The sequence below is a fragment of the Leuresthes tenuis genome, unplaced genomic scaffold (assembly GCF_036924035.1).
Source record: "Leuresthes tenuis unplaced genomic scaffold, fLeuTen1.0.hap1 SCAF_3, whole genome shotgun sequence".
NCBI lineage: Eukaryota > Metazoa > Chordata > Actinopteri > Atheriniformes > Atherinopsidae > Leuresthes > Leuresthes tenuis.
Window position 1 is genome coordinate 28,070,978 of NW_027325357.1, and position 14,739 is coordinate 28,085,716.

At 37.4% G+C, this 14,739-nt stretch overlaps 1 protein-coding gene across 1 annotated transcript; it reads right to left on the reverse strand.

The window, feature by feature from the left end:
* Positions 1-9,182: 9,182 nt before the first annotated feature.
* Positions 9,183-10,508, reverse strand: ppp1r3db (protein phosphatase 1, regulatory subunit 3Db). The gene is made up of 2 exons (XM_072383211.1): positions 10,460-10,508; positions 9,183-10,263 (listed from the first exon to the last, which is right to left on the reverse strand). The coding sequence occupies exon 2, from the start codon at positions 10,250-10,252 to the stop codon at positions 9,356-9,358; it is 897 nt and encodes a 298-aa protein (XP_072239312.1). The 5' UTR covers positions 10,253-10,263; positions 10,460-10,508; the 3' UTR covers positions 9,183-9,355.
* Between the last annotated feature and the right edge of the window lie 4,231 nt (positions 10,509-14,739).

The following is a 14,739-nucleotide window of genomic DNA, read 5'->3' on the forward strand; positions in this document are numbered from 1 at the left end:
GGTGTCATAGATCTTATTTTTGATGACAGAGCCTTTTCTCCAGTAATTTACGTCACTGCAACTCAGTCGGTTCACCCAGTGGCGGCCGCTATTGATCGCACGTCAGAAAACAGTTGCCTCTAATTAAAGATATAAAAAAAAAGTACTAATGCAAGGAAATCCATCCCAATACAGACACCAACAATGGATAAATATTACAATATTACAAGTGACGTTGTTGTTTTATCCTTGAACACAAAGGCCACAATGGTGTTCCAGTGATATAACGTATAATCAGTGGAACCTGTGTCCCCAGAGCAAACGTCACCACTGAACATCATGCTGCCTCCTAGCAGGATGCCAAAACTGTTTGTGAAGATCATCCGTACAAATGAAGAAAAACGGGCAGCCCACAGAGAGCAGGGGGTGACCTGTGTGTTACTGTCACTTACAGTAACGTTTATGCATCACTAATAACCAGCAAGTCTTCCGCCACCCCTCATTTCAATATATGTAGCCAGGAAAATAGAAACTAGGTGCAGGCATTTGTTGAAATGTGACCAAACACAAATGGGAATACATTTAAAAGTTTCTACAATTCTAACAAGCTTCAAAGTCAGTATTTGGTCTGAGCACCTCTATCCTCCAACACAGCCTGAACCCATTTCGTCATTTCTTTAAGGAGTCTTCAGGAATAGTTCTCCAGGCTTTTTGTAGGACATCCCAAAGCTCTTCTTTGGGTGTTGGCTGCCTTTCTTTCCAATCTCTATCAAGATGATCACAAACTGCTTCAGTAAGGTTGAGGTCTCCTGGGAGGATTCATTCCTTTTTGTCACTGATTTTCAGTCCAGTTCTTGTGTCATTTGGCATATCTCAGCCTTCTTCTCCCTGTTTCCCTTCCTTAAGAATGACAGCCCACCATGCTTAGATAATCCAAGTTTTCGGCTAATGTCTCTTTAGGGAATCACCTTGTTGGTGCAAACATGCTATTTTATGTTTGTCAAACGTTGTTTTCTTTGGTATTTTTCATACAAGAAAGGATAAAAAAGAATGTTTCTTTGCAAAAAAAGTTGCCAGTTAACCAAGTGGCTAAAGACAGAAATGATACATTTTCTCTTTGCTAAGTTGTCTGTTATGTGTAGACACAACACTGGTTCATCCCTTGAGTGAGGAGCCTTTTCCATGCCTGATCAGGTACAAGAACTGGGCTGAAAATTAAGGAAAAAGCAGGAGTTCTTCAGAAAGCCTGAAGAACTATTGGTGAAGACCACTTTAAAAGATTACAAAAGGGTCTGGCTGCTTGGAAGCAAAATATGAAGAAAAGAGGGGTTCGTTATAGTAAGACTTTTGCTGATGGTACCTTTTTAATCAACAAAGATTTTTGAAAAGCCACAAGAAAAGTCCTCCTCCCCTAAAGACGTTGCATCTTCAATGCACAGGATCCTCAAATCAGAGCAACACTACCATCTGGTGTCCATCAAATGTATCGGTTCTCACGGAGCCAGGAATTGTGTTTTTGCTGTCTCTGAAAATCTGCAGTAAGAATCAAATCAAAAATCAAATCAAATTTTATTTATATGGCACCTTTCATACTTAAAAAGCAACACAAAGGGCCTCACAGAGGGTTAAAAACAACAGTGACTAAACAAATAAACCTTTCCACTCCCATAAATACCCAGTGAGACACAGAGACACACAGACACACACCCACACGCATGCATGCACACACAAACACAAACAGACAAACTCAGACCTACTGCACCTATTAGACAGAGACTTGGCCGGGCACCGAGACCTAAGGCAAGGAAAAAGCCGACTACACTGAGAGGGCTCCCAACCCACGACTACAGGGAGTGCCGCTACAGAGACAGCCCCGACCCAGGCAGACAAGAGGCCCCACACCAAGGTGCAGAGCCCTCCAGCCACCCGGGCCAGAGCAGTCCACAGGACAGCACCCCCTCAGTGGACCAAAAGCAGCTCCCAGTGTGGTAGGCCCCCATGAGGAAACACTGGCGCTAAAAACTAAAAGACTAAAACAGTAAAGTAAGATAAAAAGGTATTAAATAAACTAAATTGATAAAATGCTTTTCAGCTCGTGAAATTAAACCATTTAGTTAAAGCACACACACACAGATATATATATATATATATATATATATAACTAAAACGTACTTAAAACATATAACTAAAACATGTAGCTAAAACGTCTAACGAAAACATGTAGTTAAAACAACTAAAACGCATTTAAAACATATAACTAAAACATGTAGGTGAAACATAACTAAGACATGTAGATAACATAACTAAAACATAGTTAAAATGTCTAACTACAAACATGTAGTTAAAACATAACTAAAACATGTAGGTAAAACATAACTAAAACATAGTTAAAACGTCTAACGAAAAATATGTAGTTAAAACTTCTAACTAAAACATGTAGTTAAGACGTCTAAATAAAACATGTAGTTAAGACGTCTAACTAAAACATGTAGTTAAAACTTCTAACTAAAACATGTAGTTAAGACGTTTAACTAAAATATGTAGTTAAAACGTCTAACTAAAACATGTAGTTAAAACTTCTAACTAAAACATGTAGTTAAGACGTCTAACTAAAACATGTAGTTAAGACGTCTAACTAAAACATGTAGTTAAAACGTCTAACTAAAACATGTAGTTAAAACTTCTAACTAAAACATGTAGTTAAGACGTCTAACTAAAACATGTAGTTAAGACGTCTAACTAAAACATGTAGTTAAGACGTCTAACTAAAACATGTAGTTAAGACTTCTAACTAAAACGTAGTTTAAACGTCTAACTAAAACGTAGTTTAAACGTCTAACTAAAACATGTAGTTAAAACGTCTAACTAAAACATGTAGTTAAAACTTCTAACTAAAACATGTAGTTAAGACGTCTAACTAAAACATGTAGTTAAGACGTCTAAATAAAACATGTAGTTAAGACGTCTAACTAAAATATGTAGTTAAAACTTCTAACTAAAATATGTAGTTCAAACGTCTAACTAAAACATGTAGTTAAGACGTCTAACTAAAACATGTAGTTAAGACGTCTAACTAAAACATGTAGTTAAGACGTCTAACTAAAACATGTAGTTAAAACATAACTAAAACATGTAGTTAAGACGTCTAACTAAAACATGTAGTTAAAACATAACTAAAACATGTAGTTAAGACGTATAACTAAAACATGCAGTTTAAACATATAATTAAAACGTAGTTTAAACGTCTAACTAAAACGTAGTTTAAACGTCTAACTAAAACATGTAGTTAAAACGTCTAATTAAAATATGTAGTTAAAACTTCTAACTAAAACATGTAGTTAAGACGTCTAAATAAAACATGTAGTTAAGACGTCTAACTAAAACATGTAGTTAAAACTTCTAACTAAAACATGTAGTTAAGACGTTTAACTAAAATATGTAGTTAAGACGTCTAACTAAAACATGTAGTTAAAACTTCTAACTAAAACATGTAGTTAAGACGTCTAACTAAAACATGTAGTTAAGACGTCTAACTAAAACATGTAGTTAAAACGTCTAACTAAAACATGTAGTTAAAACTTCTAACTAAAACATGTAGTTAAGACGTATAACTAAAACATGCAGTTTAAACATATAATTAAAACGTAGTTTAAACGTCTAACTAAAACGTAGTTTAAACGTCTAACTAAAACATGTAGTTAAAACGTCTAATTAAAATATGTAGTTAAAACTTCTAACTAAAACATGTAGTTAAGACGTCTAACTAAAACATGTAGTTAAGACGTCTAACTAAAACATGTAGTTAAAACGTCTAACTAAAACATGTAGTTAAAACTTCTAACTAAAACATGTAGTTAAGACGTCTAACTAAAACATGTAGTTAAGACGTCTAACTAAAACATGTAGTTAAGACGTCTAACTAAAACATGTAGTTAAGACTTCTAACTAAAACGTAGTTTAAACGTCTAACTAAAACGTAGTTTAAACGTCTAACTAAAACATGTAGTTAAAACGTCTAACTAAAACATGTAGTTAAAACTTCTAACTAAAACATGTAGTTAAGACGTCTAACTAAAACATGTAGTTAAGACGTCTAAATAAAACATGTAGTTAAGACGTCTAACTAAAATATGTAGTTAAAACTTCTAACTAAAATATGTAGTTCAAACGTCTAACTAAAACATGTAGTTAAGACGTCTAACTAAAACATGTAGTTAAGACGTCTAACTAAAACATGTAGTTAAGACGTCTAACTAAAACATGTAGTTAAAACATAACTAAAACATGTAGTTAAGACGTCTAACTAAAACATGTAGTTAAAACATTTAAATAAAACATGTAGTTAAAACTTCTAACTAAAACATGTAGTTAAGACGTATAACTAAAACATGCAGTTTAAACATATAATTAAAACGTAGTTTAAACGTCTAACTAAAACGTAGTTTAAACGTCTAACTAAAACATGTAGTTAAAACGTCTAATTAAAATATGTAGTTAAAACTTCTAACTAAAACATGTAGTTAAGACGTCTAAATAAAACATGTAGTTAAGACGTCTAACTAAAACATGTAGTTAAAACTTCTAACTAAAACATGTAGTTAAGACGTTTAACTAAAATATGTAGTTAAAACGTCTAACTAAAACATGTAGTTAAAACTTCTAACTAAAACATGTAGTTAAGACGTCTAACTAAAACATGTAGTTAAGACGTCTAACTAAAACATGTAGTTAAAACGTCTAACTAAAACATGTAGTTAAAACTTCTAACTAAAACATGTAGTTAAGACGTCTAACTAAAACATGTAGTTAAGACGTCTAACTAAAACATGTAGTTAAGACTTCTAACTAAAACGTAGTTTAAACGTCTAACTAAAACGTAGTTTAAACGTCTAACTAAAACATGTATTTAAAACGTCTAACTAAAACATGTAGTTAAAACTTCTAACTAAAACATGTAGTTAAGACGTCTAAATAAAACATGTAGTTAAGACGTCTAACTAAAATATGTAGTTAAAACTTCTAACTAAAATATGTAGTTCAAACGTCTAACTAAAACATGTAGTTAAGACGTCTAACTAAAACATGTAGTTAAGACGTCTAACTAAAACATGTAGTTCAAACGTCTAAATAAAACATGTAGTTAAGACGTCTAACTAAAACATGTAGTTAAAACATAACTAAAACATGTAGTTAAGACGTCTAACTAAAACATGTAGTTAAAACATTTAAATAAAACATGTAGTTAAGACGTCTAACTAAAACATGTAGTTAAAACACTTAAATAAAACATGTAGTTAAGACGTCTAACTAAAACATGTAGTTAAAACATAACGTTAGTCTTGAGCCTCTTTTTAAAAACATCAACAGTCTCTGCGGTCCTGAGGTTCTACGGAAGGCTGTTCCACAATCGGGGGCCATAATAACTAAATGCCGCCTCCCTGTGAGTTTTCAATCGAACAGGTGGTATGGTTGAAAGGCCAGTGCCGGAAGACCTCAGGGTCCGTGAGGGTTGATGTAGTAAAAGTAAGTCCGATAAGAAGGCCCAAGACCGTTAAGACATCTAAAAACGACTGGCCTGAGAGAGAAATGGATGGACTCTGGCTATATTCTTAAGATGGTAAAAACCTATCTTTGTTATGTTTTTGATATGTGGAATAAAACTAAGCTCAGAGTCAAAAATCACGCCCAGATTTTTTATAGTTTTTGATGGTTTAAGATCTTGTCATTTTGTTAAAAGTTTCTCTCTCTGAGCTTCAGGACCAATGAGTAAAACTTCAGTTTTGTCCTGATTGAGCTGTAGGATCCATGATTCGCTGCCACCCATGACTTGATATCTAAAATGCAGTTAAAAAGGGCATGAAGTGGTCCTGTGTCGTCAGGAGACACAGCAATGTACAGTTGCTTATCGTCAGCATAACTATGAAAGCTAATGCCGTGTTGACATCCCCGAGGGGAAGGATGTAAAGATTAAAAAGAATTGGACCTAAAATTGACCCCTGGGAAACCCCACACTTGATCTCATGGATTCCTGAGGAACATGTATTCATACTTAGAAAGAAGTATCGATCTGTGAGGTAACAAACCAGTTAAGAACAGTACCAGAGATCCTGTTCTCAGTCTGTTTAATAAAATGTGATGGTCTACTGTATCGAAGGCGGCGGTAAGAACCAGTAGTACCAGGACTGTGAGTTTATGGTTATCTAAGTTGCACCTGGTATCTTTAAAATAACTAAATTGATAAAATGCTTTTCAGCTCGTGAAATTAAAACATTTAGTTAAAGCACACATATATATATATATATATATATATATAACTAAAACGTACTTAAAACATATAACTAAAACATGTAGCTAAAACGTCTAACGAAAACATGTAGTTAAAACAACTAAAACGCATTTAAAACATATAACTAAAACATCTAGGTGAAAGGTTGCACCTGGTATCTTTAAAATGGCTGTTTCAGTACAGTGGTTCCACCTAAAACCAGACTGATACTTCTTTAAAAATGTTGTTCATGTTTAAAAAATAATTTACGTGGTTAAAAAACAGTTTTTCTAATATTTTACTTAAAAATGGTGAGTTGGATACAGGCCTGTAATTATTAAGAATGTTTGGATCTAAATTGCTCTTCTTCAGAAGGGGCTTCACCACTGCTGTTTTAAAGGAGGTGTGGAATACACCGGTCTGGAGAGAGCAATTCACAGTGTTCAGAAGCTGCTCATCAAAGAATCCATAGAATGTTTTAAAAACGGTGTGGGAATTGGTTCTAAAAGGCAAGTTGTAGGGTATATCTGGGAGAAAACTCGACCAAGTGTCCTCGCATCAACCAGGGCAAAACTCTCCAGTGTTTCCTCATTTAAAAGCAATGATCCAGGTATGGTGACAGCTAAAAACTGTTGAGATAAAAGACTGGATCTGATGTCATCGATTTTACTTCTGAAGTGGTCTGCAAAGTCCTCACAGAGAGCATCTGATGTTATTTGGGGGATCTGCTCAAATTACTGTTTGTTGAAAGATCAATGGTGGAGAAGACGAATTTGATATTGTTTTTATTGTCAGAGGTTAGTTTTTTGAATTGGGAAATTCTTGCCTGTTTGGTTACATTATTGTATGTTTTGAGTTGTTGGTGTAAAATTTGAATAGTTAGTTTTGGTTTTCTCCATCTCCTTTCAGCACTCCTGCAGTTTCTTTTCAGTTTCTTAATTTTTCTCATTTCTCTACGGGGGTGTAGGTTTGTTTTGGTTGAAAGAGGAGCCACTGAGTCCAGCGTTGACTTAAGATTGTTGTTAAAGTTGTCAACAATAAAATCACAAGGTGCTGGTAAAATCTCTGCAGGAGTGCTCTGTAAAATCTGGATAAAATCTGCAGCCACTTCAGGAGTTAGGTAGCGTTTCCTCGTCGTTCTCACTGGGGGCCTCCTGCTGATTAAAACCGGTGATGTTAAAAAACACACAGTAGTGGTCAAACACAGCCAGGTCCACAACAGAGGACACACCCACGGACAGGCCATAGGTTATGACCAGTCCAGGGTGTGTCCTCTGCTGTGGGTTGGCTGTTTAAAATCCAAGCAGTTTAAGGTTTAAAAATTCTCTGGCTACTGGGTCCGAGATGTTGTCAACATGTATATTAAAATCACCAGTTATTAAAATCCTGTTGTAGGTGGTTTGAATGACTGATAGCAATTCAGAGAATTCACTGATAAAAGCAGTGGAATACTGGGGTGGTCTGTAGACTGGGAGGGTTGTTAAAAACAAAGGCATGATGCTGAAATGATGAGTAGCTGTTAAAAGGAACTTTGTTTGAGGACAATAGGGTTTGTGTTATTGAACCAAGTAATAATCTAAATCAAATTGAATCTATATTTGCATTAATGCGTAAGAATTTCTGAATGAATGCCTATTTTGTTTCTGTAGAGATGGTAATTAAAAATATGAGCCAACATGTTCAGTTAGTGTCCAGTGTTAGTCTTGTTTTTGAAATATTCATTCACTTTATATGAAACTTTACTGTAAGATGTCTGAGTATGTACCGCATTAACTATAACTAAAATATCGATCGGTATTCATCGTCCAGAACAGCAACAAGCTCACAGTATGGTAAGTTTGCTTTATTCTTTTAAATCTATTTTATGAAAACAAAAAAGACAAACTCATTTCAGTAAAATGTATTTCAGTAAATTAAATTCACAAAAAGACCTGAAACATGTCATAGAACTGCAGAGACCAATGCAGATGAAAGACTGTCCTCCAGTGAGCCACGCACAGCCTGCCAGAAACCGCTGTGGAATCTGGGATCTTATATCAGTGGAAACATTGTGGCCAAAGGTCAGTTCTGTCTTGGGTCTAAGGTTTGAGCTAACATTTCTCTCCCGTAATCCTCGTCCCAAAACATAACGAGTCCCAGAAGAATGGGGTCAGGCCCTGTTTTTTCATGGCAGAAAGAACGCAAAACTGCTGGAGTTGCCTGCAGATCATTACCTCAGCTCGGTCTGCTGTAAATCAACACAGAATATAGATTTCTTGCCTTGTGCAAATTCTGAGTCAAGACTGCCAATCACCAAAACTGGGTCACCAGACTTGTTAAAGTGCAAAGTAGGCAAATTCTTTTTCGAAAGAACAGAAATCATGACATGACTTTAAGCACAGCAGGAGTATTTCAATGGGTCACTCCTGTGATTTTGGACACCAAGTTCTGTTGATTGGCTACGAGGTGAACTGTCAAACTGTCGGGATATATCTCAGCCTTGATTACTTTATAATCCCCTCCAAACTCATTTATGTGGCTAACTCAGTATATCTGGAAAGCTCTCCCATGAAAATACCCCTGGAGGCCTTAAAAGGCTCTAGACTTTTTCCTCATTCAGTGAATGGGGATCTGTGAATATGCTTATCTACATAAAGCAGAAATTCCCAGCTGTAGCATTGATCTTTTTTTTTGCTAATGTTATGTCTTATTACACATGAAAAACGAAAAAAAAACTTATTGGCATTTTAACAAGACTGAAAAATCAATACTTATCAGAGCGGGACTTTAAGAGTTTGACCATTTAAGCTGTTTCTGGTACATTATTCAACTTTGAAGAAGTCGAATGTAAAAATGAACATTGTGCTGTTTAAACACGATCTACAAATGTCTTGATGCAAAAACAAAACCTCAAATATTTATGGTGTAAAGATTGACGAAGAAGAAAAAAAACCTGAAACAATAGTTCTGCCTTGGTGGAGTTATTAGTAAATGAAGAGGCAATAGATTCATGAATTAATTTAGTTACATTCCATCACTTTGTGTTGTACAGCAAGAGTTGCTGTGGAGTATTTTTAATGTTTCTCTGAATCTTTGTGCAGGTCAGTGATTAGAGCTCCCCCATGTGGTCACTCAGGTAAAATGCAGCATGCTATCCTCACACTCCCTTGGCACAGTCACTTTGTAGCTGTGGCATGAAAGTTTGTAATTGTTGCTATTGTTGTTGTCCCAGTAATCAGATCTTTTTACATGGTAGCAGATGGCAAATTCCAAGATGGCTCCCGGCTGCAGAATGAAAGGTGGGACAGGCAGACGAAACCTGAAGATATCTATGTCGGGTGCACTGCGCTCTCCATTGTGCTCACTTGATACCCAGGATGCTATTGTGTACGTGTGTGTTTTCCAGCTGGTGAAAGAGTAGTGAACTCTGACCTCTTTCTCATAAGCTAAGTTAAGTACTTTTATGGTGCCTGTTATTCCTTGCTCTGAACACACCACATGGTCCAGACACACGCTCTGAGAGTGAAGACGTTTGAGGAAGTCTGGCTGAGCGCCCATATTTTCAGGGAAACAGGGTTTGAAATAAGGCAGGCTCAGCTCTGGTGATTTCCCAAACGCCAGTTCAGAGTTCATCAGCAGTCTGAACTTGACATGCTGGGGTATTAATGGGTGCTCTTGAACTCTGAAGACCTTTACTTCCTCTAAATCTAGACCTAAGGCATCCACAAAGCGTACCTGCACTCTCCTCAGTTCTCTCTTCCTCTCTGAAGATGAAGGAAGAGACTGAGCTCGCCCCCTCATGATTGCTTTGGTTTGGGGATCACTGGAAATGCTCCGCTTTAAATCTTGCACCTTTGCAGAGGGAGGTCTTGGAGCTGGGGGACGGATCCGAACGGGAGCTTTAGAAGGTTGAGGCTTGGGATCGTAAATGTCTCGCAGACGGATGGTTGTGGTTATCCTACTGGAACCGCTCATGAACTCAGGCTGAGTCCAATTCTTCTCACCAGCAGCCCCAGCCATTTTTGGCATTTGAAAGACACCTTGAAAAACAAAACAACTGATTCATAACCCAATCATTTCTCCTTTTTTTCCCCCTTACTGTACATGCAAATATCTTGGTAGAATAAATTTTCATGACAAAATAGTTATTATTAAGCAAGGCCATCAGTCAAATGCTTTTAATATCAAACAATTCAAATCTGGCTGCATGCTGAACATACTGAAGAAGAATCAAACCTTAACAGCAGTGTCCTGTTGTTGAGCTGGTTTCCTGTTTATGACCTTGTTCACTATCTGGAAGTTGCTTTGAACCCAGCTGCAACCACATGACGGACAAGAGGAGTTCCACCTCTGCCAGCACATGCCAGTAATACCCCACATGAAACAAGATGCAACAACCTGAGGAGAATATGACTGAAGCTTACAAGCCAGATAGCAGAGGAACTAAAAGGAAGATGCAACAAACATCACAAGTACAACAAACAACAAAGCCACCAGTGGCTGCACCGATAACATGATCAGGAGTTCGGCTCCTGCAAACTGCAATCTATGGCTCCCACCCATTAAGCGCAGCCCTTGACATATAACACGAAACCCCTCTGGGGTTGGGAGGTGCAGAGTGTATATTTATAGGAGTTGGGCAGTGCCTCTGAAGAGGACATGAAACAGCAACTAACAGGTTTAAAGAAAAAGGGAAGCCCGCTGTCAGTTTGTATTTTGGTATTAAACACGATCAGCTGTGACTATGATTCCAAAAGGTGCTTTTTTTTCTTTTCTGAAAGGCAAAACACACCATTTCCAAGCATCTGAAATGTACTGCTGCCATTAAATCCAAAATGGGTGTATGTTTTCCAAAACTATTGAAATTTCTCAGTTTGCATTTGCTGTCTTTGTACATTTTCAATCGAATGTGATCTTTAATAGATTAGTGAATCATTGCATTTTGTTTTGACAAACAATCAAGTAAAAAAGAATGTACAGCTGTTTCAGTTCTGAGGTTTCTCTTGTCAGGACATTAAAAAAGTAATCTGGTCTGTACATTGGCTAATTACAGCATATTATTTATTACCATGATAACTAAGTTAAAATGAAGGAGTCATTTTTGAAAGTCCATCCTTATGCTTCCATAGGAAATAAGATGATAAATAGCAGCCAGGTGCAGCTAATCAATCACACTAAATTAAGAGATCATTATAAAAGCAGAAAATTTGTCAGTTTGCTGCTCTGCAGCATTCAGCTGTGTGTTAACACAATGCCAAGGAGGAAAGACATCAGCAACGATCTTAGAGAAGCAACTGTTGCTGCCCATCAATCTGGGAAGGGTTATAAGAACATTTCCAAACTATTTGGAATCCATCATTCTACAGAGAGAAAGATTATTCACAAGTGGAAAACATTTAACACAGCTGTCAGTCTTCTCAGGGGTGGACGTTCCATCAAGTTCACCCCAAGGTCAGACTGGGCAATGCTCAGTTGGTGGATGGTCCACACTCAGGTAGCACCATAAAACATTATCTTTTACAAAGTGTTTTACAATGTGTGTCATTCACAAAAACACCATCATAGTGTTTCTTGTTACATATTTGCACTCTATATACAGAATGCAGCATTTTTTTCCTTTAAAGCATATTTTGGGCAGTGCGTTGGTTCAGTGTTTCACCCAAGGACACTTATACATGTGAAGGTGCTGGGTCCATTTAGTATACAACCACTCTACTAGACATGGGGGAAAAACACTACAGGCCTCAGTTAGCATGTTAAATGTTAAAGTTCATGACAGTACAATTAGAAAAAGACTAGGGCTGGGCAGATGTTAAATTCTTGAATCGCGTTAATCGCATGATTTCCTGTGATTGAACACGATTAATCGCATTATTATACGCAAAATACAATAATGAATTTAAAAGTAGCATACAAGGCACTTTTATTGGAACTGTACAGTCATGTGATCGAAGTACTCCAGTGACAAGACAATTCAACGTTGCAGTGCTTACAAATAACTTTGGCTCTGTCGACTGCGCCGTCTGGAAGAACTTTGAAATGAAAATGGCCGTGTAAGAGTTCTGTAACCTTCTCCATGTTTGTTTAGCCCGCTTCATCCGCCATTCTTTTCTTTTCTGACTGTTTCCTGGTAGCACCGCAGCAGTAAGCAACATACTAGGCTCGTTCACAATGAACTTTTTCAAAATAAAAGCCAGTGAGCAACAGACGTTTACAATAAAAATGATAAATAATAAAAACTGCGTCAATGGGAGACAAATAATTGTCGACGATAATTAATTAATTAGTTAACGCGAAAATAAATAATGTGCCCAGCCCTAAAAAAGCACAGCAGCACGTTTGGAGAAAACCAAACACAGCATATCAGCACAAACACCTCACACCAACTGTCAAGCACGGTGGTGGAGGGCTGATGATGTGGGCTTGTTCTGCAGCCACAGGACCTGGACACCTTACAGTCATTGAGTCCACCATGAACTCCTCTGTGTACCAAAGTATTCTAGAGTCAGATGTGAGGCCATCAGTCAAAACTCGGCCCAAACTGGGTCATGAAACAGTTCCACAGAAAGACTGATAAAGGAAAGATGCAAAGGTCCAGTCAAAGTCTGTGGTGGGACCTTAAGAGAGCTGTGTATAAACAAGTGCTATAAACTTCAATCAACTAAAGCCACATTGTAAAAAGGAGTGGGCCAACATTCCTCCACAACCATGTGAGAGACTAATACATCACACAGAAAACAATTCCTCCCCTGGCCACTTGGTGAAGCGTCCTTGGGCAAAACACTAAACATCACGTTACCTGTGTCCATCGGTGTATGAATGTGTATGATAGAGGAAACAAAACACTGTGTAGCCTGTCAAACTGTATAGACTAAAACATGATGTGTGAGTGAATGGGTGAATGTTGCATGTGGTGTAAAAGCGCTATGAATGACCAGCTAAACTCGAAGAGCACCATAGAAGTACAGTCCATTTTCTGAATAAACAGATTTTTCATACACGTCTTCTGCATTTTGGCTTAGTTTTGTTCAGTAGATAATGACAGTCTAATAAGCCATATGTTGTTGTCAATCTGGGGTTGTATTTACATCATTTTAAGACCTGGTAAGGACCACATGATCCTTTATTGTGTCCTGATACATAAAACATTAGGACTGAAAAAGTTATTTTCTTTTTTAATTTACTGTAGATTTTTGGATTACAACAGAGGAGGAAAGAAAAAGAACTGGGGAGAAGGAGGTGAAAGAGTCTGCTGCACTTCCAGTTGGAAGTCATGGTGTATATGTATGATACTGGTTATGTGTAGTGAACTACAGGAGCAGAATCTGTTGCTGGAGTTACCCAAAAGATGCACAAACAAATTCTGAGATGTCATCCATTATCAGCTGAATATAGCCAGAGAGATAGCAACATTTGTGACGGATATATCCAACATGAGTGTGCAGGAGCACAGGCCGCTGAAAGACAAACAATGTTGGGCTCCTCTGGCTGGCAGTAGTTTTGAGTGTGAGAGCACGGAAAGTCAAACATCAGTCCTGTCCTGTTCTGACGAGATGAGGGAGGAGAAGCTCCACCTTTACACCAAAGAGTCACCCAGGATGATCTGCCTCCAGGTGCTGCCTTCATACCTGCTGGCCGGGCAGGGAATGGTGACAGCCGGCATGCTGCTGGACTGGTTGCAGGTCAGTGACACAAGTGGGAATGCTGAATGAGGCAGCTCGGTGATGCCGGTGCAACTGATTTGTACTGGGTATTCGCAGCTCTTCAAAAAAAACGTTAAAAAATTTAAAAAAAGACTACTCAATTTAGTTCACACAACAGAAAAAGCATGTTTGAATTTTTTGTAAACTCCAAAAGTTTTCGGGCAGAAAACACTGTCAGTACTACTGTTATATAAAGTACTTGCAAAGTTTATCAAGTCATACTGTTTGACCTGTAGATTCTGCCATTTATGGCTCCAGTATTGATTAAAAACAGAGAAGAATTTGCTTTCCCTCCGTTATCTGACTGACAAGGCTCTCGCAAGGGTATTAAATGTCACAGCATATGATATTAAAAAGGTGATGGATTTTAGTTTCCTCATACCCTGTATGTAGACTGTACATGAGTCTGTGGATATCTGAGGTGAGGAAACTGAGTTTTGGGATAGTAGTGTGGCTCTGGAGGTCACAGTGACCCTGTAGATTAGAGAAGTGACCTTTCTCCATGGCAATAAATACACAAACCACAGTGATAAAACACTGCTGAGTCTATACATGAATTAATCTACAATCATGGAAACAACTGAGAATGAGTGTAAGTCCCTTACTGATTAAATGTTTAAATGACTTCTTCCATGACTTGATAAAGTGCTATTTTTTTTTTTCTCAGTAGCAACACCTACTATTTGGGACGGAGACTGCAGTGAATCTATTGCACCTCATTCACCAGTATAAACAGTTATGGTGCCGAGTTGATGTCACAATTCCTTTGTGCAACAACTAATGCAGTGATCGTATTCAGCAATAAGTCCCCAA

Bases quoted from the DNA above. Each gene is read 5' to 3' on its own strand.
- ppp1r3db (XM_072383211.1), bottom strand. From the start codon at position 10,252: ATGCCAAAAATGGCTGGGGCTGCTGGTGAGAAGAATTGGACTCAGCCT.